Source organism: Athene noctua, chromosome 2, assembly GCF_965140245.1.
Source record: "Athene noctua chromosome 2, bAthNoc1.hap1.1, whole genome shotgun sequence".
Lineage (NCBI taxonomy): Eukaryota > Metazoa > Chordata > Aves > Strigiformes > Strigidae > Athene > Athene noctua.
In genome coordinates this window covers 68503929-68528018 of record NC_134038.1, presented here as the reverse complement: position 1 = coordinate 68528018, position 24090 = coordinate 68503929, and the positions used below count along the sequence as shown (strand labels likewise).

Genomic DNA, 24090 nt, shown 5'->3' with positions numbered 1-24090 from the left:
AACTTTCTTTGAAGAAAGACTTCAGCTTCCAGTCTGAACACAGGTTTCCTGTGAAAAGAGGAAATCAATTTGATCTCTGCTATTACTGCATATTTAATCATGGTGGAAATTTAGGCAGAGTCAGTTTTCATTACACAGGATTTATCTATTTGTTACACTCTACCTCCATCTCATATTGGAGTTCTTAAATTGGAATAATCCAGTGTAAATGTTATATACTTGAAGAAATAGTGATGAGACAGAAAATATAAGTCATATAAATGAAAAAAAAAAAAAAAAAAAGGAAGCTATATATACTCCTCTTATAAAGAGAGACAGGAAACTTTTGTTTATCTTGCCACGGTGGACTCAGTTCCCAAATAGTGAACCAAGAAAAAGAAAATTATTTTGAGCAAGAAGCTGAGCCTTCGTGACGTATTTAGACAGCCTCTTAGGAAATGAGTCAATAGAAGAGTGATTACCTATGCTGTGGAGTCAGTTACTTAAAAGGCAGGTGGCACCTGAGGCAGAATATAAACTATTAAGTGGGATGCCATGTATCAGTACTTTAGTGGTAGCACCTGGTGAACTTTTCCCTGCACAGGAGGCATCGGATAAAGAAGTTGCTAGGTAAAGTCTCAAAGTGTGTCAAGAGATGTCAAGGTGAGAGGGTTATTTTACTCTGAAATATTTCACCGAGTAGATAAAGTCATCCTCTGCTGTGTCCACTCCTTCTAAACCAAAACAAAATCTGATTGCTAGTAGTTAGAAGATGATAGAGCAATCCTGTACAGAAGAACCCATAGTTTGGGATGAGTTAACCTCAGTTTTAAGGCACAGAACTTTGGTGTAGTTGTTGGAGGGGGTTGCTTTTGGTTTTGTTTTTCCAATGCAGAACAAAGGGATTGCTACAGTGGTTCAGACCAGACTTGGTGCAAATACCCAGTATTGTCCTGGAGCAGCTGATTGGCGGGACAGGGCCAGCTTTTAATCCTGCTTCTCCAGAACACTGTCATAGCCACCAATGATCTGTGATTCATAAGTTTCCTGAGAAAATCACTGTCTCTCTCAAGAAGTTTTGAATGGTTTTTTGATCTATGAACTAGTCCAATTTCTTTCAATGTATTTGGGAACTTTTAACATTCATAACATCCCCTGGCAAGTTTCACACCTACTTTGCAAGTTGTGAGGAAGTTTAGCATAAATGGAGGAGCTTTTTGTTTCAATGGATAATTACGTTGTCACCAGATGTTGTGGTTGTCAAAGTGGTGGTTCTAAGAGCAGTTGTCAAACTCATGGAAAGAAAATCCAGTTACAGCAATTAAGTGCAAAAATATAATTGCTGGCTTTGAAAGTACCTAAATTGCAAATACTTGAAAACAGAGAAGCATGCCCTGCCCATAAACCCAGGCAGAGGATATTAACCTGATTGCCTCTTGTTGTAGTTCAGAGCAGTTGTCCATATGTTCTTCACTGAATTGTCTGTATTGCTTGAAAACTTTGAAGAAGTGAATGAAAATTAAATGAAAATAATTCTCGATGTTCCTCATCTCTTAACTCCTTTCAAGCTGATAGGCTAATGTAGAGTTAGTTCCTGAGCCAGATTTTGCAGAGGGTAGGCATGAGGCTTTATACTTCTATTCTCTCTATTCAGGGAAGTCTCATCATATATTTATGAGCACTTGCTTCTCTTTCCAATGATATTCTGTGCAGAGTGCTGCTGAAAGCTCTCGTATCTCTTGAAAAAGTTTGGTATTTCATGATGCAGATGACAGCTGATGGTTATTCTCTCTTATCATAACAGATCTCTAACCTCAGTAGTCAATAGCTCAACAGATACCAAAGTTGTTCCTCAGGTTTACTTTTACCTAGACAAGTAAAGTTGTGCCAGAATACAGCTGAGAAACAGCTGGGCATAGCTAACATCTAGAAATCTAAATATAATCATGCATCTGACCAGTGCATCAGTTCCCAATAGTTATTGCTATGTGAATCTAATGAGATCAGTTAAATTACAAATATCTGCTCTTCTGCTAGTCCCGTAGTAACTAAGACCCATCAATGTTACAGGAGTCAGCAAGCTTTATATATCAGACCCATTCTGTGCAGTAAGTATTTGCACTGTGTTACGCTTACAGCTCTGAGGGTTTGAGTACACACCTTAATATCTCTTTCACTGCCTGCCAGACAGCCTTCCTGGTAGCCAGCAACCCTCACGCGTCAGTTCTGCTGTTTCTCCTGATTTCTATGATGTGTGTCCTTCACATGGGACATCCTTTCTTGTATCTGCAGAGGGCATTTGGATACAGCCGAGAGGGTCTCGGTCGTGTATTTGGCTGCTGTGCTGTTCTCTCCAGGAAGGTTTCTTGTACTTGTGCAGTGCTTCTTCCCAGTGCATGCAGATCCTTGGTGGAGGGATGATAGTTTTTGTTTTCCCCTTCTGAAGAAGATTCAGGAAGGTTTACACTTTAGCCCCCAAACTCATTCAACCTCTCTCCTACGCAGCAGTTCATCTGGCTATTTTAATTAAAATAAGTGGTTCTGTTTCCTTGGAAACGGAAGGGTGTGTCAGGTACCACTTGTGATATTAATCTGCCTTTCTCACAGTGAGAGGTAGGACCCTTCACAGACTTTTGCTTGGTGATTTGCTGGTATTTCTCCATGTGAACTGTCCATATAATCTCTACCGCATCAGGATGTTAAGAGATATATTTAATGTAATTATTTCATTAATAAGCATGTTTGCTATTTATATGTGGCTTATTACTGGCTTTTGACTGAGACTAACCAGAACAATTAATGTGTTCGGGGTGAGTAGTTCTCAGATCCTTCCTCTGAAGAAAACTGTAGTGTGTACCAAATCATATGTATTTTGAAATTCCGGTTATGGTAAAACTACATTTCTCCAATGAAGGTATCGCAACCATCCTTAGTGTTTCAATGTGCAGTCAAAATCAGCAGCACAGTACAGCTGTCTGTTTTTATATATGGGTTGAAAATGAGCTGGCTGTGATTCAGCTCAGCAAAATAGAGATGTTGATGACAATTTAGGTGAAAGAGCAAAACTAGCTAGCAAAAGCAGTGTTGGCTCCTTGAAGTGATATTTTTCATCATTTAAATTTGTGACTTTTTATGAGGGATTCTTTCTCCTTCGTTGATATTGGTCATGCTCCAATTAATAAGCCAGTCAGCTTGTCATCCACATGTGGCCAGGACTTTCTAGACTTGACTATTAATGTGGATTTTTATTCTTACACAGTCTCTTGTACTGGAAATAGATTGCTCCATAGCATTGCTCCTGGACCTAGTTCTAGTCACTTGGTGACAACAGTTCAAGACCTCATTTGGTGGTTATATGGTGGGGATTTCAGTGGTGTCTGCGCTTGTCTTTCAACAGTGTTACCCAATTTTAGGGTTATATATGTAGGGTATGTCTATAGAAGATCATGAGCAGCAATGGTGGCTGCCTAGGATCTCTGAAAAAGTAAAGATGTTAAAAGGGCTTCTGGAGCTCACTAAGGATACATTCCTCAGACTTTTCTAACCACTTGTCTGTCTGGATTGGTAGGGTTATTCTTTTTATCTGAACATTTATTTTTGAATGCTTGTGACAGATGGTTTGGTTGCTTGCAGGGAAGAATGTTATACACGTGTATGTTGTGAAATGTGACATTAAACAAATGTGAAAGTCTGCTTTCTCCCTTCTTCCTCATTTTTCCATTTGTTTCTGTCCAGGTGTGGCCAGCCACAATATTAAGTAGGGTTTTTTTGGGGTTTTGTGTTTTGGGTTTTTGTTTGTGTGGGTTTTTTTTTTTTTTTTTTTTTTTTTTTTTCTATCCGAGACATACTTTGGACTATTTTGGAAGTTTTGCTCAAGGAGCAAATCTGTGGTGGCCTAGAAGAGCAAGCTGAGACTAGTCAGGAAGAAAGTATGAAGTTGAAAACATGGTAGGCTTTTAACTGAATCACACTGAAGAGAAGCCCACATGTTATTGCATGTACTTTAGATTGATCAGTAATATATCTTGGCAGTATGAATCTTTCACCTTCAGAGAGATAAATAAAGCTTTCAGCATACCTTCCCAAGACAATCTGTGTGATTAAAAAAGGGTTGTTGTCATGCAGGTATCTTCATAAACATGAAAAGATCAAATAAGTAAGAAAGAAAAACTCTTAATAGCAATTCTGAACCTTCCAGTGAATCGACCTACTGTGATCCAAAACTGCATAAGGTTACTCTACTGCAGTGAGAAACAATTTCTGGGCAAGGAATAGTTAAAAATACATCAGTGTTTTGTGATGTAAAGGTGAATTTCAGAATAAATTTAAATTCAGATAGTAGATTGTAAGTCTTTATTGTTTAGAATGCAGAGTTTTCTTTCTCTGTAAGTTTTTATGTATGTAGCCCTCCATGGGCTACAGCTTCTGACTGTTTTACTATCAACATCCTCCTTATTTATATATGACTTGTATTCTTCTTAAACTCTTACTCAATGATACAATTAAAACATGTGACAATACAAAAGATAAATTATTATCTGGTTTTAAGTTGGTATGAGAACCAATTCAACAATCTCTGTTGCTGCAGCTTCAAATGGTGAGGTCGATGAGAGCAAAGACTTTCCTAAATGTCAGTGAAGTTCAGATACTTAAAGCTCTAGTGTCTTTGTCGGCTTATAAAAGTAAAGAAGTAGCTGAGCATTCTAGTTGTGCTTGGAATAAACTGGTCTTGAGGGAGTGGAGGATTAAGAATGGAGGACACTAATTGTGCCAGTAATCATAACCCCCATTCCTTCACAACGTGAGCTAGCCACCAATCCATCAAATTGACAAGGGAGCCTCTGCTATACTGAATGTTTGGGGTTTTTCTTCTGTAATAGGAAGGAAAATGTTGTGCTGCATTATGCAATTTTAAAAAGTCTATGCAGTAAAAATCTCTACCCATTTGAATAAGTGGGAGAAGTAAATCTATTCTTATAGATAAAATGCAAATAGAATAATTTTTCTTTTAGCATATTAATTCAGTAAGGAGATTAACATAAACTTTCAAACTTCTTAGTCAAAATCTTTATTCTCTCCACAGAATGCAATAAAATTACTACTTGGATGCTGATAGTAAATGAACTGTTTTATTGAATTTTAACAATGAAATAGTGGAGGCTGGTGTATGATAGTTCTTATAAAGACTGTATCTGAGGAAGACTTTGTAGAGGAGGCAAAAGAGGGCAGAAGATTTTGCTTCAAAAAGAGAGCTAAAGCAGTGGTTGCCTAGTGGAGCGGTGGCAGCTACCATTATAGCCTGTTGGCACTCCTGACTTCCAATATGGTTTGGAATCAAATTCTTAACTTCAGGTACATAATTTATTAATACTCTGCTGCAAGCTCAGGAATTAAGCCATGACTTCATAAGTTATTATGAATGATTAATACTACTCTATTCAAGGATTGATATATCTTTTGCAGTACCGACTAGCATCACCCTTTGTTTCTTAATTTTCAGTCCTGGTCTCAGTCTATGGTAAAATCTTGTACACCTGAAATAATGATCTAACTAATAATCAGAGAAGCCCAGAAGTCAGCTTAGAAGAGACCTCAGTAGGTCATTTAGTCCAGACTTCTGCTCAAAGTAGGGTGAGCTATGAGAGCAGAAAAATTAATTCTTATCACTTATAAAAGAATATTTTTATTTATTTATTTATTTATTTTTTTAGGTTTGTGTTGTCCTTCTAAATAACAGGCTCTTTACTGTATATTTTTGCATAGAATACTGAGGTTGCACCTTAAGGTGAGGTTACTTAGGAGTCTTCATTAGAGACAGAACTTTCTTTACAGAGACCAATGAGTAGTGTCAGTCTTTCTGCCAGCTATGGAAGTCCGGCTGACATGGTAAATTTTACTTTGGAAAATGATAGCTCTGAATGTAGAAAAGGTTTCTCTTGACAATTTTTTTGTTGATTTCGGTTTTTTATTCTTTGTCAAATGGTGGTTTCAAAACGCAGATGTTGCGGCTTTGGCTTGGGAGGAAGACCTGAGGGATTTTGAATGATGTAAGGATGGTTTTCCCTGTTCTTTTACACCTTAGGGTTCACTAATGTGTGAATGCATCCTGTTCTTTTTGCACATTAAGTGTCCAGGACAGAGTGCTTAAATTTTTCATTTGGGTCTTAAGATGTTGTACAATTTTTACATCAGTGCAACCCATTATTTTTTTTCATAGTAGTGATATTATTTGTGATGTTGAATATTGACTTTTTTTTTTTTCTTTTCCCCAGTGTGACAATGCAAAAGGACTCAAAGCCTTCTACGATGCAATAAAATATGGACCTAATCATCTGATGGTTTTTGGTGGCGTATGTGCAACAGTTACTTCCATCATTGCTGAATCTCTAAAGGGATGGAATTTGGTTCAGGTAAGACATGAAATGGAATATATTCAAATGCTAACTATTTTGTATTTCTATCTTTTTTAAAAAAAATTAGAAACTTAGTATTTGATGCTTATCAAGCTCAACATTTAGTGTAATTAGTATATCCATTTTTGAAGGTCAGTGAAGTTATGTGTAAAGAACAGGTACTTCTCTATAGTGCTAGATTTTAATGCTTGGCATTGTGCTCAAAACACTTGTGAGTATGGGGCAGTAGTTGTGTGTCTCAGTAGATTAATTAAATAAAATTTATTTAATGTACCTCAAAAAGCCACCTAAATAAAATGAAGTTCAGTCATGATGAACAAATCGAGGACTCATCCAAAGTTAGAGGAAACAACTTCTCAGGCCTTAAATTACGGTACACTGGGGTCTTTACTCTGTCTCTACTCAGTCATAATGCAATAATTCCTATTGACTTTAAAAGTGTTGGAAGTGCATAAATTGCAAGTAGTAACTGGCCACGTATCTCAGTATTTGACTCACAAAGCACTTTTATTCCCAGCTGTTCTTTCTGACTTTCTCAAAGGTCAAGTTTGTGGAAAGTTTCCCTCTGCTGAGGAATCAGAATTTATTAATACTAATCTTTAAAATACAGATGATAACAGCATAATTTTCTTAATTTCTTCAATCATCTGTCCAGTGATGGTCTTTGGTTTGATGGCTGTTTGTGCAAGGTAGCCAGCCAGTTTTGTTTTTCAGATGTGGAAATCCCCTGGCTTCCTACTCAATATTCATATTGACCAAAGATAAGTTTGTATCACTTTTAAATAAACAAAACCTTCTTTAGCAAAATAATAAAATAATAAAATATATATATATATATATAATAATAATAACATATTAAACGAAGTTTCAGTTACAGACTCCACTTTTCCACCTGGAATACTCACTGAGATTAGTTCAGAATGAACAAATGAAGCATCATTAAGTTTGTGAAGATGGTGATCAGAGTACAAATGAGAAAATCTTAGGAGGATAATTAAAGTAGCTTGTTAACTGTGTTTGCAATGCTTGTCATATCAGATCTTTTTTTTTTCTTATGCTTCAGGATTTTTTCTGATGTGAAAAACATCAGTTCTACTATGGAAACAAAATAATAGTGTATCCCCGGGGAGAATGGAGAAAGCAACAGAAAGCTTGAAACTGTCATTTTAACACTCTCTTAAAAATGGCCTAGACCATGGCCTATAATGAAGTATGTGACTAGAGCTCTGTTTTTTGGAATTTGTCACCTGGAACTTCCAGCTGATGTAGGGTGTTTCAAGGAGTTGGATTTCATTGTGCTAAACCCTTTTCATTTGCAGTCAAGTTCTGCCTGCTAAAGTCTGAAAATCAATTTGTTAATGAAGTTGCTCAGTCAATAAGGAAGGGCAATTAGAAAGATTCTGTTTGCTTTTAAATGTCTGAATTTGTCAATATACATGTTAACTTACATAATGATAAGAAGCACTGCTACCAGACAGCATATATTTCTTTGTATTTAACTACTACATCTGTGACTAAGTCTTAAACCATTATTAATGATATCAGTACATCAAGGGATTCTCTGCTGCTTGGGTTTAGTATCCTGCAGGCACTAGATAAATCCTCACATGGCATAACTCTACTTTGTGTCAGGTTTTTATATATTGATTGACTGAATGATGAAAGAACACAAATGACAGCATGGCTGGGAAGTGTGGCAGGGCTTAGTGGATGGTATAGCAGCAACAGAAACAGTCTAAATACAATTTGTGAAATTGTTATGTCATACGGTGACAGCAATATGTGTATCTGCAAATCAACAGATGTAAAGTGTGTAAGATAGAAGGGAAACGGAGTATAAATCCTTTCAGTCCTCAGGATCTACTGTCATAAGCAGTTTTGATTAAAAGCATAACTTGAATAGAGGGAATAGATAGAAATCTGTAGTTCTCGGAAATGGAGCAGTAATATTCAGCCTGATAAAATACAAGACTGTCCTCCCTCAAAACTTGAAACTTCAGCTCAAGGAATCACAGCAAACTCACATAAATAGTTATATGAATTTGTGATCTGGGTGAAGTCATTTTATGTTGCAGTCAAGAAAAGGGAAAAGAGCATATAGACAAAAACCTAACCTGACGTTGTTTTACTGAATAGAGGATTTGCATTTGGATGTCTGACTCAATCACTTTGTCCCTGTGCAGACAGTCACGGAAACAGAGCTCTTAACCCTAGCAGGAATATTTTATTTGATTTACACAGGTGTTGTGTGGTTGAGCAAAGTGATGACTATTTTCCACGCGAGAGAAATGCAGGATGGTACTGATATTACTGCAAGGAAAAGGGAAAGAAAAAAAAAAAAAAGAATAACAGAATATAACAACTGAAAAATTACTTTCCTTGGCAAATATAGTATGAGACTGTCTGCAAAACTTATCCGAAAGCCTTTTAGCCCTGAATTCTGTGTTTCTGGGTGACTGCTTTTCCTCTCTTTGGAGGGAATTTTTCTGCCTCTTCTCCATTCTCTAAAACCAAACAGAAAAAAACCGTGCTGGAAATTATGTTGCTCTTACTACTCAGGCAACATTATAGTAGCGATGTGAGGGGGGAAAAGCAATTCTTGCAAGGCAGCTTCAGTCTATACTCTCCTGGCTGTATGCTGTTGATAATGAAACGGTCTTTTTGACATAACGGGTTAATTTGGGTCACTGGTGGCCTGCAACAATGTGAAATAAGGAAGACTATCAGAAGATGAGAAGAGTCTCAGTTTGAAGGTGACTTGCCTTATTTCTGTACCATATCTAAACAGAGGGTATTTTCCCCTCCCATCTTGACAAATTTTGATTTACTTATGATCAGTAACAGAAAGGGACATTCTGTTCTCAACTGGCTGCCTTCAGCTGCTGGCTGATTTAATTATCTCTTACTGTAACAAAATTAATGATTTTTTTTTTTTTTCCAATGGAATGTTTTGTATCTGTGGAAATAACAAGTTGTTTTAGTCTGCACACATTTATGACTTAAGGACTTTCACTGAGGTATGCTGAAACCTGCAAACTGTTTTCTGAACACACATTCTTAGGATAGATGCAGATTCACATTCCTTAGCTTCTCAAATTAATAGCTTCCCTGTGTGTAACCTCTGTGTGCCATCAGTCCTTATGTTGGGTGACAGTCTGACCATGGATTGGAGGATGCGCATGCCCATATGATCTCCAGTCTGTGTTGTGGAATTCATTTGAACCTTTGGTCTTTTGGTTAAAAAGTGTCAGTAATATTCTGTGCATCTGACAGTGCGTCACAAAGGCATGAAGGTATAAAACTGAGCAGTTGCTGTACTGTAGGGGGAAATATTTCTGTGTCAGATTCTTCCACGTTCATTTATTATCCCCATTCCCTTTCAATGTGTATTCCAGGCCATCGAACAGAGTGAAGAAGAACCATTAATAGTATCTACAATATAGAGCAAAAGTCCAGTTATATATTTTTATTTCGTACACTGAAACATTCCTGATAGGGTCCAGGTAGTGCAAAACAGAGGAGGTGGCTTGCAATTCAGTCCTCCTATTTCAGGATATCCATCAACTGTTTATAGCTCCATATGAATTAGTATCAAAAGCAGCTACTTTGTATAGATTGCTGTTTCTACTGTTTTCCATTGTTATCTCTCACTTTTTCTGATTGCCATATTAACAAAAGCGTTTAACCAGGATGAGGATTTCAACCAAACTGGTCATCTTTCTTAATTTGTGGAACTCTTTCTTCATTCTGGAGATTTGTCTTTTTCTTTCATTGTACTGTTTACATTCCCTCATGGCCTGATTAATTTATAATTTCCTTTAACTCTGAAAATAAGCCTCTGCCAGAAACAAAGTATAAATGTTAGTTCTTTCTCTGTTTCTACATATTTAATGTAATCTAATCATAACTGCTGTTTTCTAGGCAAGTAGCTGCTACAGGTGACCCAGCAATTACATCATAATGAAACTCAAAACAGAGAAACCCTCTTTTGAATTTAGCATCTCATGTTGGAAGGTTTTCTAAAAAAATTATATTTACCCTAATTATGGTGTATTACTCGCTTTGTGGGCATATCAATATAGGGCAAGTTCACATGTTAAAAACAGATGTCAGAAAGGGAAAATGTTAGTTCTCTGGCTCCTGTAGTGAGTATTAAAGAGCCTACTCTAAGATTTGGTTTATTATCTCAGAGATCCATAGGTATTCAAGATCCCATCTCTGAATTGCCAGAAAGACTGCTGGTGTTTAAGAAAATCAGTGGTGTTTCTAGCCTTTGGTTTCCTTCTGAAACAAGGCTGATGTTGATTGCATTGTCAGTTCCTCTTAATAATTTCTGACCACTGGCCAATTGCAACCAAATTTTAACAAAGAATTTCCCGAACATTATTAGTTTCTATACATTTCTGTGTAAATGAGCTTCTGAGGAGAGGAATCCAGATGAATGAAGGAGAGGCTGAGCACAGAGAACTTTGAGCCAACCATGACATGTGGTGCTCCTCGTCCAGCTGCTGTTTATGGGAAGGGGACTGACTGTGTTGAGAACAGTGAAAAAAGTAACCGAAAATAAGTTTTGAAAATGCAGAGGAGGGGTGAAACCCAGAAAGATATAAAGTAGGATCTGGGGGGGTGGGGCGTGTAAGCCTAGGACATGTCTATCTGTAGGACACCTAAACAGGCTTTATTAACTGGCTCTGTTACTCATCAAAATTGTTCTTAATACAGAATTTCACAACTATATGCAGGTTGTAACTGGTGTTTTTAACACTTAAGTAATGCGAGTCATCACGGAGATCTCTATACTGGCCACTGAAACAAATTTCTTCTTGTTAATATCTGAATTTTCTAAATCCTCATGCTTACATGGAGCTCGGGCATGGGCACATTAACATTTGGAAAAAATAGGTGTTGGGTTTTTTTTGTTTTTTTTTTTTTTTTACATTCCTTGTCACATTTGTTCCAGTACAGTGAGTTTGTGCTACTTTTGCCTTCACTGCACAATTTCCGTGTATTATTATATGAGCAACGAAAGGGGCATTTAAACTAGTCTATCACTAAGAAGATTAGCTGCTTCTATCTATGAGATGCAGGTTGTCCCACTTGAACAGGCATTTCTCTCACTGGAATATGACCCAACAACTAGAGTCTTTTGCTTCTTGGCCCACAATTCATCATTGTAATCTTTTTTTTTTTTTCTTCTTTTTTTTTCTTTTTTTTTCCTTTAATTTCCTATTTTATCTCCTGGGATTGGAAGGATTTTACAGACTTTCTGTACTTGTGTTGCACTTTTAATATGCAAAGTGTGTGAGAGGAAACACTTCTTGATGTCTTATATAAGGTGCAAACCTGATGACATTCTGGTCTTGCTTTTGGGAGTTAGCTGAGCACATAAGGCAGTTCTGCTCACTTCGCCGTAGGAATGCCTGGGAGCTCCTGAACAGGAAGAAAACACAGCAGGACTGACCTTCAGGCAGAATTTCATATGAAGTTTCTCCTCATTTGAGAGAAGCTCTGGTGAATTTGGAGTGAGACAGACCTTTTAGTTCTGCAAATCCTCCCCTTGATACAAGCTGTCAGCAGGAGCTCTGCTGGTATGGATATGGCCCCCCTGAAGCTCTGTGGTTGTTGCTGGGGAGGAAAATGCATGGGGAGTTGAAACAGATCAGCAGTATCATACCTCCTAATTAGACTGTGTCTCTCTGTGTGCGGACGGATGCATACATGCACAAGGTAGAGCAGATTTAGACTTAGAAAGTAGTTGTATATTCACCTTTGGAGAAATGAATGTTGCAGTGCAGCAGGGGAGACTAGTCTAGGGCAGAAGAATTAATTTAGTGACAAAAGTTCTTTCAAAGCAATAAAAACACTGACCCTGATTCCCGGTGTGCTATTTCACTTGTGTCCCAGGAGAGGCATTAGCATTACGTTGCTGTTAATAGCAGAAATTTGGTCCACAAAGTTTAAATTGAAAATCTCAGAAAACTTCCAGGCTGAGGTATGGTAAGCTATGCACATCCTATATTCCAAATGCACTGCAAGATTTAGTAGGACCTTCCTTTCCCTTCTTTCCATCTTCTGCTTAAATGTATGAAATTGATTTTTATGGTTTAGCCTGGCTTTCCATCAGTTTGAAATTGGCTTCTATCCAGTATTCACTTTATTTAAATATGATTAGCTGTTCTTTTTTCATCTTGTTTATCTTGTATTTCTACTGTTGGAGAAGACTGTACACTGTAGTTCTGCTGTTTAGTTTTTTTCCTTTGATCTAACGGCATCAAGTTCAGTTCATTACATAAAGCATGAATAAAGGTATTTTAATGCGGCTCTAAAGTTAGGTCAGAGCTGTTGAAGACTGAACCTCTATTCTAACTATGATCTGCATTTTTGGACAGAAAAAAATATTTTAAAATTATTTTTGTTGTTCTTAACTCTCTTTCCATAATCATTCATTCACTTCCATTTAGTGTTGGATCAGTTATATGGAATGAATAAGTGATGGCCTAGGGAACAGACCCAGACTAGAAAGGCAAGGGTGTCACTTTTCCGTGCAGTATACTTTGGGTTTGGGAAAACATATTTAATTCTGAAAAAGTCAGATATTCCCTCTTCTCCATATATTCCTCCCTTGCATCTGAACGGCCTCTTGAAGAAAAATAAAATATGTTAAAAAAAAAATCCCTAAACCCCACAGCATAACAAACAAGCACTGACATTTTTCCAAACACAAAGCCTTGTGTTTTAATACTAGTTCAATTTTTTGGTAATGTAAGGTGTTTAAAATATCCAGCTTAGTTCATTATCAGAATAAACAATAGCTGTGTGTTTGGGTTTTGGGAAGAGTTTTTTGCCTGTGTAACTTTGATAAAAGTATTCTGTCCTGTCTCACTGCTTGTATTTTTTCTTCTTGCCCCCTGCCCTGTTTTGGTAATTTCTATAGCAGTGTTGTCTTTTCTTGTGTGGCTTTTGCAGCCCCTCAGCTAGGATAGACCTGCCAGGTAGAATCTTGCTCAGTTAACAAAATGTTTCAGTGTTGCACCTTGCAGCTATTGCTGCAGGTTCCTTCCCTGTTACAAATAGTATTCATTCATGTCCTCTCAGACTGGTCTAGTACTGTTTTCTGCTGCTTTTTTGCAGGTCATTTTGAGAAGTAGATGTGTAGCTTTGGTTGCCATCTCTTTCTTTTCTCCTCCTCCCTGTCCCGATATGACAGGCAGATTTAAGGTTTAATTCTTTGTGAAATCACTTGTGGCTTGGCATCTTTGCTATGCTGAATGAGGAGGACTGTGATACACGCTGATTTCTCTTTCAGATTTGAGATTTCTTTTTTGGCACTGTTTTCTGTATGGTCAAATGCACTGCTGATGAATTCTCTTCTAGCCCGTAGCTGGTCAGCTTGTCTCCTCTTGACTTCCCCTGGGAAATGTCATACATTTTGTGGGGTTATACCTGTGTGACGCTAACACCCCATTAATGATAATCTTTGATTCTATTCCCAGTTCTGCTAGCTCAAAGCATCACCACTGCATTCATTACTCTGTGACCCGCAAACCTGAAGTCTCCCATTAAGTGGGGGCATTATTATAGTTTTTTGGCAATTGCAGCACTAAATTTTGAGCTGCCTGTTGCATTTTTCCCTGACTTAACACAAATCTTGTTTTTATGTTTCTCATTTGAAAGCTAGTTCAGGGGAATCAGATACTAATTGGTCACCCATCTGTATATGATTTTTCTGCTTTAAAGGTTATATTGATTGAAACTTATCTTATTTCACTAAAGATATAACTTTGTCATTTTTTGGTTGATTCTTGTCAATCATTATTAATTTACTCCAAAATGATCAGATTATAGTATTGTATTTCTCTGACTACTGCAACACTTAAAATATTCTAGAAAGTTGGTTTCAAGCTTCTTTTACCACCGGTTCCACGGTCCTGGTTATTTTCACCATACCTATAATTTCTGTAAAGCTGGAGCTGTTTATTTTGGTATGCTGTTTGCCAGTGACTCCTTTAATTTGTTTCTGAAAGGTAGTGTTGCGTGTGTTCTACAAGACCAGCTTGCTGGCCTGTTGTTTCTCAACAGACAGCTTGGAAAGCCCTGGGATTGCCTTCTCTCCAGTCCCTTTGACCAGCCTTGCTATAGCCAGTAGAACCCTCTGCCATAGCTGTTGGTGTCCTTGGAACATACAAACCTGGCCACATTAAGAAAGTAAATATGACTAAGTCAAGGCAAAATTAGTATGATAAAATTTGTTCCTTCATAGTATTACTTCCCCAGTCTGAAATCCACTTCTTCATTTCATTCTCTTACTTAAATGTTTTTCTTCATGCTACTGTCCTATTACAGGACAAGGAAAGCTTTCTCATGTGGTAAATTAACCTGCTTTCCCTTCAGTGCTGCTTTGGCAGCAGTTACTTAATTACTTATTTCGAGGGATAGCATAATTCATACAAATTCAGCACCAGCAGCTCCTGGGCATAGATTGAACAAACTCATAAATCAAGCCGTTGCAAAAAGAAAGCACCTTTACATAATTTTGAAATTGAAATAAAATATTTATTGGCCTTTAAAACCAGAAGAACCTTAATTATGCTTTGTTGAAGAAGTAGTACACTGATGATATGTTTATAGAAAAGTATATGGCCAAAGTACAAATCTGCATATAATGGAAGCTGTTCTAAAGGCCTCATCCTCAAGTGCACTGTAGTGTTCTTGATATATGATTTACCTACTGTTATGACCAGTACATCACCCGTCTTAATTCTTGGTATTCTCAGTACTCCATACCTCTAGAGCAGTTCCTGGGCACTTGTAGATCTTGCTGCATGCTTTTTCCTGGCATCAGTTAAGTTTGAAAACAACTGGAGAAAAATAAGGGCTGTAAAACAAGGGGTGGTTATGTTTTAATTGAATTTAAAGTGATTTGGAAACACATTTATTTTCTTTAGCCTTAGTTATCACAGATAGTAAAACCAGAATCTCGGTGTCAGGGAAAACAGATATGATCACTGTAGCTTAAGAGCCTCCAGGCTCACTTGGAAAAGGACTAATAAATGCATACAAAATTGCTGCTGAAACAATCTGTAGTTGGAGTAAGAAGGTTTGGTCCTAGGATTACAGTGAGAACAGAAACATATTGCACAGCTCTTAGTACAGACTTGTAATAAGGCACTTCCTTTTTCTTCTTGTCACAGCCAAGACATAGCTATAGAAGACTTAAGTAACTGAGTCTAAACTTATTTTCTCTACCAAAAAATTTTTCCACAATAGCAGCTTTCCGGTCTTTCATAATATTTTCTTGGCTCTCTGTGTTGTAATTCCTAATTGCAGTTGCAACTCCAGGTTTAGTTTGATTTCTTGTCTTGCCTTGGTTTCATTCATTTTTTAGGAGATGAATAGCTTGAAATGTCTGAACTCTGTGTTAAGCTATGACACATTCCCAGTGCTCAGAGTAAAAGAAAACATTTCCCCAGTGAACTGCAGTCCTCATCTTCCCTTACTTTGAACAAGTCCATTAAACTTTGTTATCCAATAGACAGCCTGTCACAAGCTGATTAATAAGCTACAACAGGATTGACAGTATAACCACTATGAGCTTTGTATTATGCTATAACACTAAGCTAGGAAACTTCTATGATTATTTGTAATTAAGCTACTGTGAGGGCACAATATGTATCGGGATGTGGATTCGTTGTGTGTGTTTCTTTCCTGAAGGTAAAAAGAATAGTGGCACGGCTTCTGAAAGATTTGTTCAAATCCCTCAATATTCAGATGAGGGAACAAGAATATATATGATTGAGGAGTGAAAGATCTCCAGTCCAGCAGTCTGAAGTATTGCATAAAGTGCTTGGGAGCTATGACTTTGTGTTCTTTATTAAACATTGCCATCTTGACATAGAGACTGAATTTGTTTGCAGGAAAGTTCTTCATCATAACACTCTCAATTTGAAATAGTCTACAGTTATAATTAAAAAGCTAGATCCACTATTCTGTTTAAGAATATCTGTATCTGTAAAGAAAAGATCCATTCTGGGAAAGTGGGATAGACTTGCATCATTGATAATAATGTGGTTTTTTGCTATAAAGACATACTCATGCGAAAGAGATTATTTTCCTAATGTCTCTTGTTTAATTTAAACAATAAATCCAGAGATTTGTTTAGGTAAGCAGTTTTTTACTGATTCTCTTTTAAAGGCTCTGAATGCTACTGAGAAGAGCAGAGTGACTGAGCGAGCAGTAGAGAAAATCAGCATTATGTTTAGCTCTTATAAACAAAATGAAAATCAAATAAAGAAAGGTATGAAGACTAAGGTGCTGATGTGTGTACCTAAGGTGGGGTTACTTACCTATGTATACATACACACAAGCATATATATAGATTATCTAAAACTGTTTTCAGTCCTTTTTATGGCTGTCTATTGCTGATGGGGCGCTGTTGTGTTTCAGATAAATGTAATTGCATTCTCTTACATCAAATCAGGATTAATTTTCATTAAAAAACGTGGCTGACATGCGTAGGTGGGTGCTACATAAGCAACCTGCTTTGAAATTTTTTTCCTGTGACTTTTTGCTCTCCTTTTGTTTTTGCACTTCACCTGTTTTGTGTTATTCTGCTTGCTTACGAGAAGTTAAAAAAATTATCTGATTTACAAATCTGAAAGAGAAGGAAGGATGAGAACGAATAGGTTACTGTTATATAAAGATCGTGTATGTTATTTGTGGATATTGATACAGGAGGTCAGAATTACAGATTACAGACTGTAATGAGACCAGTCTGGAAGAAATTTGGCTATAGAGACAGAAGTTTAAGAAACAATTTTTACCTAGCAAATTTCATGCAATCTTTTAAAATCCTTGTATTTTAGCTATTAAAATTCAGTAATGTTACAGTTGCCAAATCTGATAATGCTTACTGACATTAACATTAAGGTTCTTTGAGTTGTCAGTGTGAAAACTCTTGTGACCAATGTGGTATTATCCTTGCTTTTGGAAGTCTTTCTGATGATGTGATAAACTGTCTTTATGCAGGTTCTGGCTTGGGAAGAAGAGAGAAAATGCAGAAAATGCCTTTTCTTTTTTTATTTTTCTGAGTAAAGGGCAGAAAGGTGCAACTATGGGACCCAGAGTTTCACTGCTTGACACATCCACCTTTTATTTATCAAGACCTCAAACTACTGTTTTTGCAACTGTAATTATCATAGAGTCACCTTATAGACTGTTCTTAAGGTTTCATGAAGCGTGTCCTCAGTTATAACATAAATCTTCCCTTATAACAAACTTGTTTGTGCTGGCTTGATATGTCTCCTATTCACTGTCTAATGGTTAGACCACAGTAAGAGATGGATGATTCTGCTACTTGCATTGCCTTAAAAGAAGGTGATGGTGTTTTTTTTTTTTGTTTTTGTTTTTTTTTTTAATTAAATCATTAAAACAAAAGACAACAAAACTGAGTAGTAAACTCTGTACAAGTAATTCTGTGGTTGTTCTTTCCGTTAGCCTCATTCCTAACTTTTTAGTTTCCCACTGGCACAAGCAGTGCTAGAAGGACTTAAAGGCAACATGTTGCCAATTAGTCATGGCTTGCAGACTGCTTATTTGAACAGTAGGTGTTTATGTCCAAAAGTCCACATTTATTACTGCAGATCAACCAACAGGGTGTAATTTCAGAGCTAGTTCAATGGTCTAACTGGCTATGTGAACCAGGAAAATGAAATTTTAAATGTGGTTGTCCATTATTCCACTGTTTTACGGAGAGATTATTATAGTATTATAATTGCCTTAGAAACACAGTTTGTGTCTCTAGTCACAAATGAATTCACACGGAATGTCACATTCTTAGTGTAGTTGTAAAGGGAGAGGGCAATGTGTAGTAAGTCTAATGTTTCTTGTTTACGGAGAGTAAGTGGATTGAGAGTGCTACTTTGGAAGTCTTAGCTGCCTGTCCAGAGACTATAAATCATAAAAATGAATGTGTTCCCAAAATCTGAATGTATAAGATGTATGATCCCAGAAAAAAACCTTACCCCCAAGTGTAACATTATTGCCTCAGCTCCCTAGATGAATGATGAAATGTGGATCACATGAATTCTACAGAGCTTCAGACTTGTCCATGTATGAAATGAGTTTTGGTAACCCCACTGTATGAGGACACCTCAAGGTCCAGTCTTAGCATTCATTTCATAACCTTGTTGTTGGAGTTTGCTCTTGATCCTGCACTGATTCAGAGTGTCTCTTATTCTGTATGTCTTCTCAGTAGTCAACCACAAGGGCTTTGGGTGCTCTAACCAATATTTATATAGAATAATAAGCATACCCACCTTTCAAGAATGAAGTGTATGCGTTTTCAGAGCATGCTTTGAAATTAAAGTCTTCTGCCTAAATCCTGCAGAGTGTGGGATTTCTGATGCACTCATCTTCTTGGAATGGCTCATTGCTCTAGCTCTAACTACCTCCATGCTCAGCATGCCTGATATATTTGAGTCTCATCCTGAGGCATTTAACTCTACCTGTGTGTTGTACAGCAGGCTTAAGAGCATAGCTTCATATTTCATTACTCTGAAAAAGCATCAGTGTTCTCAGAGTATGTGTGTATTTGCCAGGTATTTCTGAAACCATGTCTGTCCTTCATCATACTGCAACTGCTTGCTATGTTTAATCACCATATATAAAATTGCAGTTCTAATTTTAACATCACAATTGGCTGCTGTGGAAGTTGCTGTAATGAATAAAATGAAAAGTTATTAGCCAAATCCTTTTCCCTGCTCTGCAATCTAATAGTCATCTGGAGAAATCTCTTCAAAGTTTTTATAACAACTTTATGCGCTCAGTATGGAGCAAGTTGTATGCCTCCACTGAGGTTTTAAGCCAGTGTCATACATTGAAGACCAACACGCTGATTGAAAAAAAAATCCCCTTCATGGAGATCCTGCCTGATTTTAGGAATGCCTAAAAGCACAAGGCAGCTCCCTTTTTATCTCATGTGGCTGGATATGTATGAATTTGCTTTTGTGCATTGTATCTAGACGTGCTCTCGTTAATGCAGGTTGCTGTCACTTAGCGGCAAAAATAGGCCTGTAAACAAAATACGCTGTTTTTCTTCAAGGTGTTGACGGTAGGTAAGATAGTAAAGGAGATGCTAGTGCTTATGACTGTGTTAAAATATTCCAGTTGGAACACTTGCCCAGAAATATGAAGGTTTACAGTTCACCCATAAGACAGTCAAAATCACACCTGAGTGCCATATCCAGTAGGTTATGGAGTCACTGTCCCTCACATGCTCTGGTTTTTTTGGTCACATGAACCTTTTAAATACTTTGCTGTGCAATAGGGCACCACTGACATGAGGCAGGGTAGCTGGCACTCTGAGTTTAGGTTGATGATGGAGACAGCCTCAGTGCATCAAGCTGAGGTGGTGCCCCACCTGCACTTCCTTTCTCCTAGATAAGACTTACACCACTGTACTGCTTCTAAACCATGAGTGCTCCTATGTTCTGGCAGTCAGCATGTAGATAAAAATAATGAACTGTAGCCAGATGCTTTGGCAGAACAGGTATCCATGCTTCCCTTCAGCCTGTGACCTGCATGCATGGATGTAGGGATCTGCAGCCTTGAGTGACACGCCTGGTCTTTGCAGAGAGATGGATTTGGCACTCACCATTACCATCAGCAATCCTGTCAGCTAAATATGCACTTTTTAGTATATTGCTTCTTTTCTGTCTGTGTTTTTATACCACCATGATTTCTAGTTCATGTAAGGAAGCTTAATATGCACAGAGTCCAGGGTCCTCCCACGAGTTGTGTTCTGCAGTATTTAACTTGAAGGTACTGGGATACTTAATTTAATCTATAAATGGATTTGTATTCACTGTGCTACCTGAAGTTACTTGTACAAAATAAATGGTAAGGATAGAATCAGAACATAGCTGTTTTATTGATTATGCTTAGTGTTCATTTTCAAATATTCTAGATATGTGTAGAGGAGCAATCAGTCTCCAGTTGTCCCAAAGATATAACTTAAAGAGTATCTGTCTGATCTTGTCAGCTTCAATTGTTATTAAACGTAGGATGTGAAATGTGCTATGTCTGAACTTATGTCAGTGTAGAATGTTGTCAATTCTTTGGAGTCAATTCAGGTTAGGGCACTCAAATTTTCCATCTTATTGTGACTGGAATTTATTTTTTTTTATTAAGGGAAACCTTCAGTTTATCTATAATCTAGTGGATAACTTTCAAAAAGCACTCAAAGGGGAGAAATATGTAATTTGGGTATTGATTAGACTCAGTTTTTGGAACTTCAGAGCAAGTGTTTTCTAGAATCACCATAGTGACTCTTCACCACCTTAACATATGGATCATAACATTACTTATTCTACCAAACAGTGCAGCGAAGGGAGTTATGACATCATATATGAAAGTACTGTACATGTACCAAAAATTGTAATCTTCTAGCTCTTTGGTTCTATACACAGTCTAGAAATCTAATATTTCAAAACCTAGACATTAATAAAAAGTAACTTTAATGTTTTCTAAGCTTTCCTCAAGGAAATTCAGAGACTAAGTATCTACATATTTTGAAGATACTTATTTCCGTGTGCTGATTCCTAGATCCTATGTGCTATTTTAATTATGTATAAATAAATATTTATGAACTTCCAGAATTTTTTTCATGGCAGTATCTCTATTTTTATTTTGATCATAAAAAGTGTAAAATTCTGCACTGTAAAAATATGATGGAACATGCAGATCAGAGCTAAAAATATGGAAGAATTTATTAAAATAGGTATAATTTGATGAAACTGAGCAAAATTAAAGCCTGATATCTGGCAGTATTTCTAATTTTGTGCCCTTATTAGTCTATTTAGCTTTCTCTTGGATGAAGATGTAAATTCTTAATAATTTTCTACTTAAAACAGTTTTGAAAAGCTGGTTCTTTTAGGGAGAAATACCTCAGTATTGTGGTTGAAGGTTACTGACATTATACAGTGGTGTCTGATGTCTATTTGACCCTAAGTTTAATTTTTCTCTCGAAATATACTTGAAATATATGGAGCCACAAAAAGGGTAGCTATATTTGCAGTGCACAAATCAGATCCTGTTTTAAATGTATTCTCTTGTTTTAGCATAGATGTATTTCCTTGTCTGGATACAAAGGAACTTCTGAGTAGATAGGCAAGAAAATTTTCTTTTTCTTGAAGTGGTGGTCAACCATTGGAAAAGCTTTTCCAGGGGTGGTGTTGAGTCTCCATCCTTGAAGGTTTTTGGTACCCTAGGCCTGACTACATTGAGCAGGCTGTAACCATCAGGTTGAGGGAGGTAATCATTCCCCTTTTCTCAGCCCTGGTGAGAGCTCATCTGGAGTGGTGTGTTGGTGTATCCAGATCTGAGCTCCCTGGTACAAGAAAGACATGGGCATGTTGATATGAGTCTAATTGGAGGTCCACAAAGGCAATGAATGGATTGGGACATCTCACATATGAAGAGAGGCTGAGAGAGCTAGCTAGGATTGTTTAGCCTAGCAAAGAGAAGGCTTTGGGGGCATCATGTCAACATGTGCAAATACGTGATGGGGATGAGAGAAGAAGGCAGAGCTGGACTCTTCTCAGTGGTACCCAGTGAAAGGACAGGAGGAAGGGCACAAACTGAAATGTAGGAAACTCCATGTCATTGTAGTGGTGACCAAACCACTAGAGAAATTGCGGAAAGTCCATCCCTGGAGATATTCGCAAATGTGACTGGACAGGACCTTGAGCAACCTGCTTGAGTGGACCTTGATTTGAGCAGGAAGGTCGGACTAGACAATGTGCTGAGGTGCCTTCCTACCTCAGCTGTTCTGTGATTCTGTGAATGTAGCTCCCAGTCATCATTTTGATTTTTGTACTGTAAACTAAAGAAAAAAAAAATTGAAGTAATAACAGTGAAATTACGTTGATAGGCTGAAATCACTACAGATTCCCTTATCAACTAAAAATGATGAGCAGATTTTATTTTAATCCTGTTTAATTCAGTATGCATTTATTGCTACTGTTTTTTTCCAAATCCTCCTTCAGGCTTTAAAAGCAATAACAATGAAATGGAGAGCTATAACGTCCGTGTTGAATTGAATATGACTCCATGTGCAAATAAGTATATCTGAAAAACAAAGATCTTGATAATACAAATAACATTGGTTTGACCCTCCTTTGAGTAGGAGGTCAGACTATCTGATCTCCTGTTGTTCTGTGATCCTGTCATTCTAAAATTGCTGATCCGTGGCGGTTCCTGTTATGTTTAGAACACTAAAGACGGTTTATCTTTCATGCGTTGTAGTTCTGAAAGTGCTGGCATTATTGTTAATTGCCAGAGCGTCAAAACTTTTAATTTGGGGTTTAAGTGTTTCAAGATGATAGCAGAGTCTTTGCAAGGTGATCTGTTTGTTTGTTTTTCACATACCAATAGCTGATTTATTTTGTTATAGTACTACTTTTTTTTTTTTTTTTTTTTTGTAGAGGGGTAATACTTTTTGTAGTGATTGTATTGGGGAGAGGGGAATAACCTCCAAACTAGGGATGTCAGTCTTTATACAGAGCTTTTCTGCAGTAATTAATTTTGTTTCCTGTGGTAGACCATGCATCACTTTTTCTCTGAGCTGCCATCAGATCCATGAAACCTTTAATCTAGTGCCATTTTCTAGGTTACTCCTGAAGCAGTTCCAGCAGAGAATTCCTGCAACAGCAATGGCTTTCAAGAAAGCAAAGTATCTGTTGTGAGGTCACTTTTAACACTTTTCTTGAATTGTGGAAATGATAGTGCTTTACCAGCAGTTAACTACAACTCCTATCAAGTATCCAGGCTAGTGATTTACACTACAAAGTAGTGTGAAATTAAAATAGGCATTTAGAATTGCTCATTTTACAATCTTCTTTTGGCACATATGGATAATACTTGTTTGTCTCAGTTGCGTATGATCATTTCTGGATACAAATGTGGCCTTCTGTGCCTTGATGTGGAGGGTATAACTTCTTGCTGAGTATACTGACAAGAAGATTGAAAAGTTGTCAAAGTAAATGGATTTCAGAATACTCCCTGTGGCAGGTACACATAAATGTTAAAAGGTATGCAATATGTGATGTGAGCTTATGTAGGCTTAAAATTTTTCTCAAACAAGGAAAAATTGCTTTCCAGAACTGCATGGTACTGAAAACTTACTGCTTCCCAGTTGATAATAAGCACTTTTCCAAAAAACGCAATAATAGTGTTTATGTGCAGATAAACAGATTTTACAGCATTTCTTGCCATAATGACACTTGGTGGTCACTAAAGTGTTAAAGCTATTGTTCTAAAAGCAAAGTTCTTGTGCCTCTTTTTTACTTACCAAACAACCCTAACAAATGGATAATATGACAGCCAGTAACATTTAAAAGATCCTTCAAAAAATATTTTCAAGCCTAAAAGCTAAAGAAGAGAGCAAACAAAAATGTACAGAAATAGTGTAAAGAAACAACGGCTGCCTTCTGTCCTGAGCAGAGACTGAATAAATTGTATGGCTCCCTCTTCACTAAAACAAGGATGGAAACTTGAGGGGGAGGAGACAGGTTGACTTGAATGGTCAGAAGATCACTGCACTTAAAGTAAAAAAAGAGCATAGAGAAGAGAGAAAATGTACCTATTTTAATGCAAAATGTAAAAATACCAATGGTCAAGACATTATTTACTTGATTTTCAA

At 37.1% G+C, this 24090-nt stretch overlaps 1 protein-coding gene across 4 annotated transcripts in view; it reads left to right on the top strand.

Annotated features, from left to right (window-relative positions):
- The window catches only part of GABBR2 (gamma-aminobutyric acid type B receptor subunit 2), a 483193-nt gene that overhangs the window by 96271 nt on the left and 362832 nt on the right, over window positions 1-24090 (top strand). For all 4 annotated transcript variants that reach the window (XM_074899378.1, XM_074899381.1, XM_074899379.1 and 1 more), the window contains one exon: window positions 6252-6389. In XM_074899378.1, coding sequence (XP_074755479.1) covers window positions 6252-6389 — 138 coding nt within the window. The remainder of the gene's footprint in view (window positions 1-6251; window positions 6390-24090) is intronic.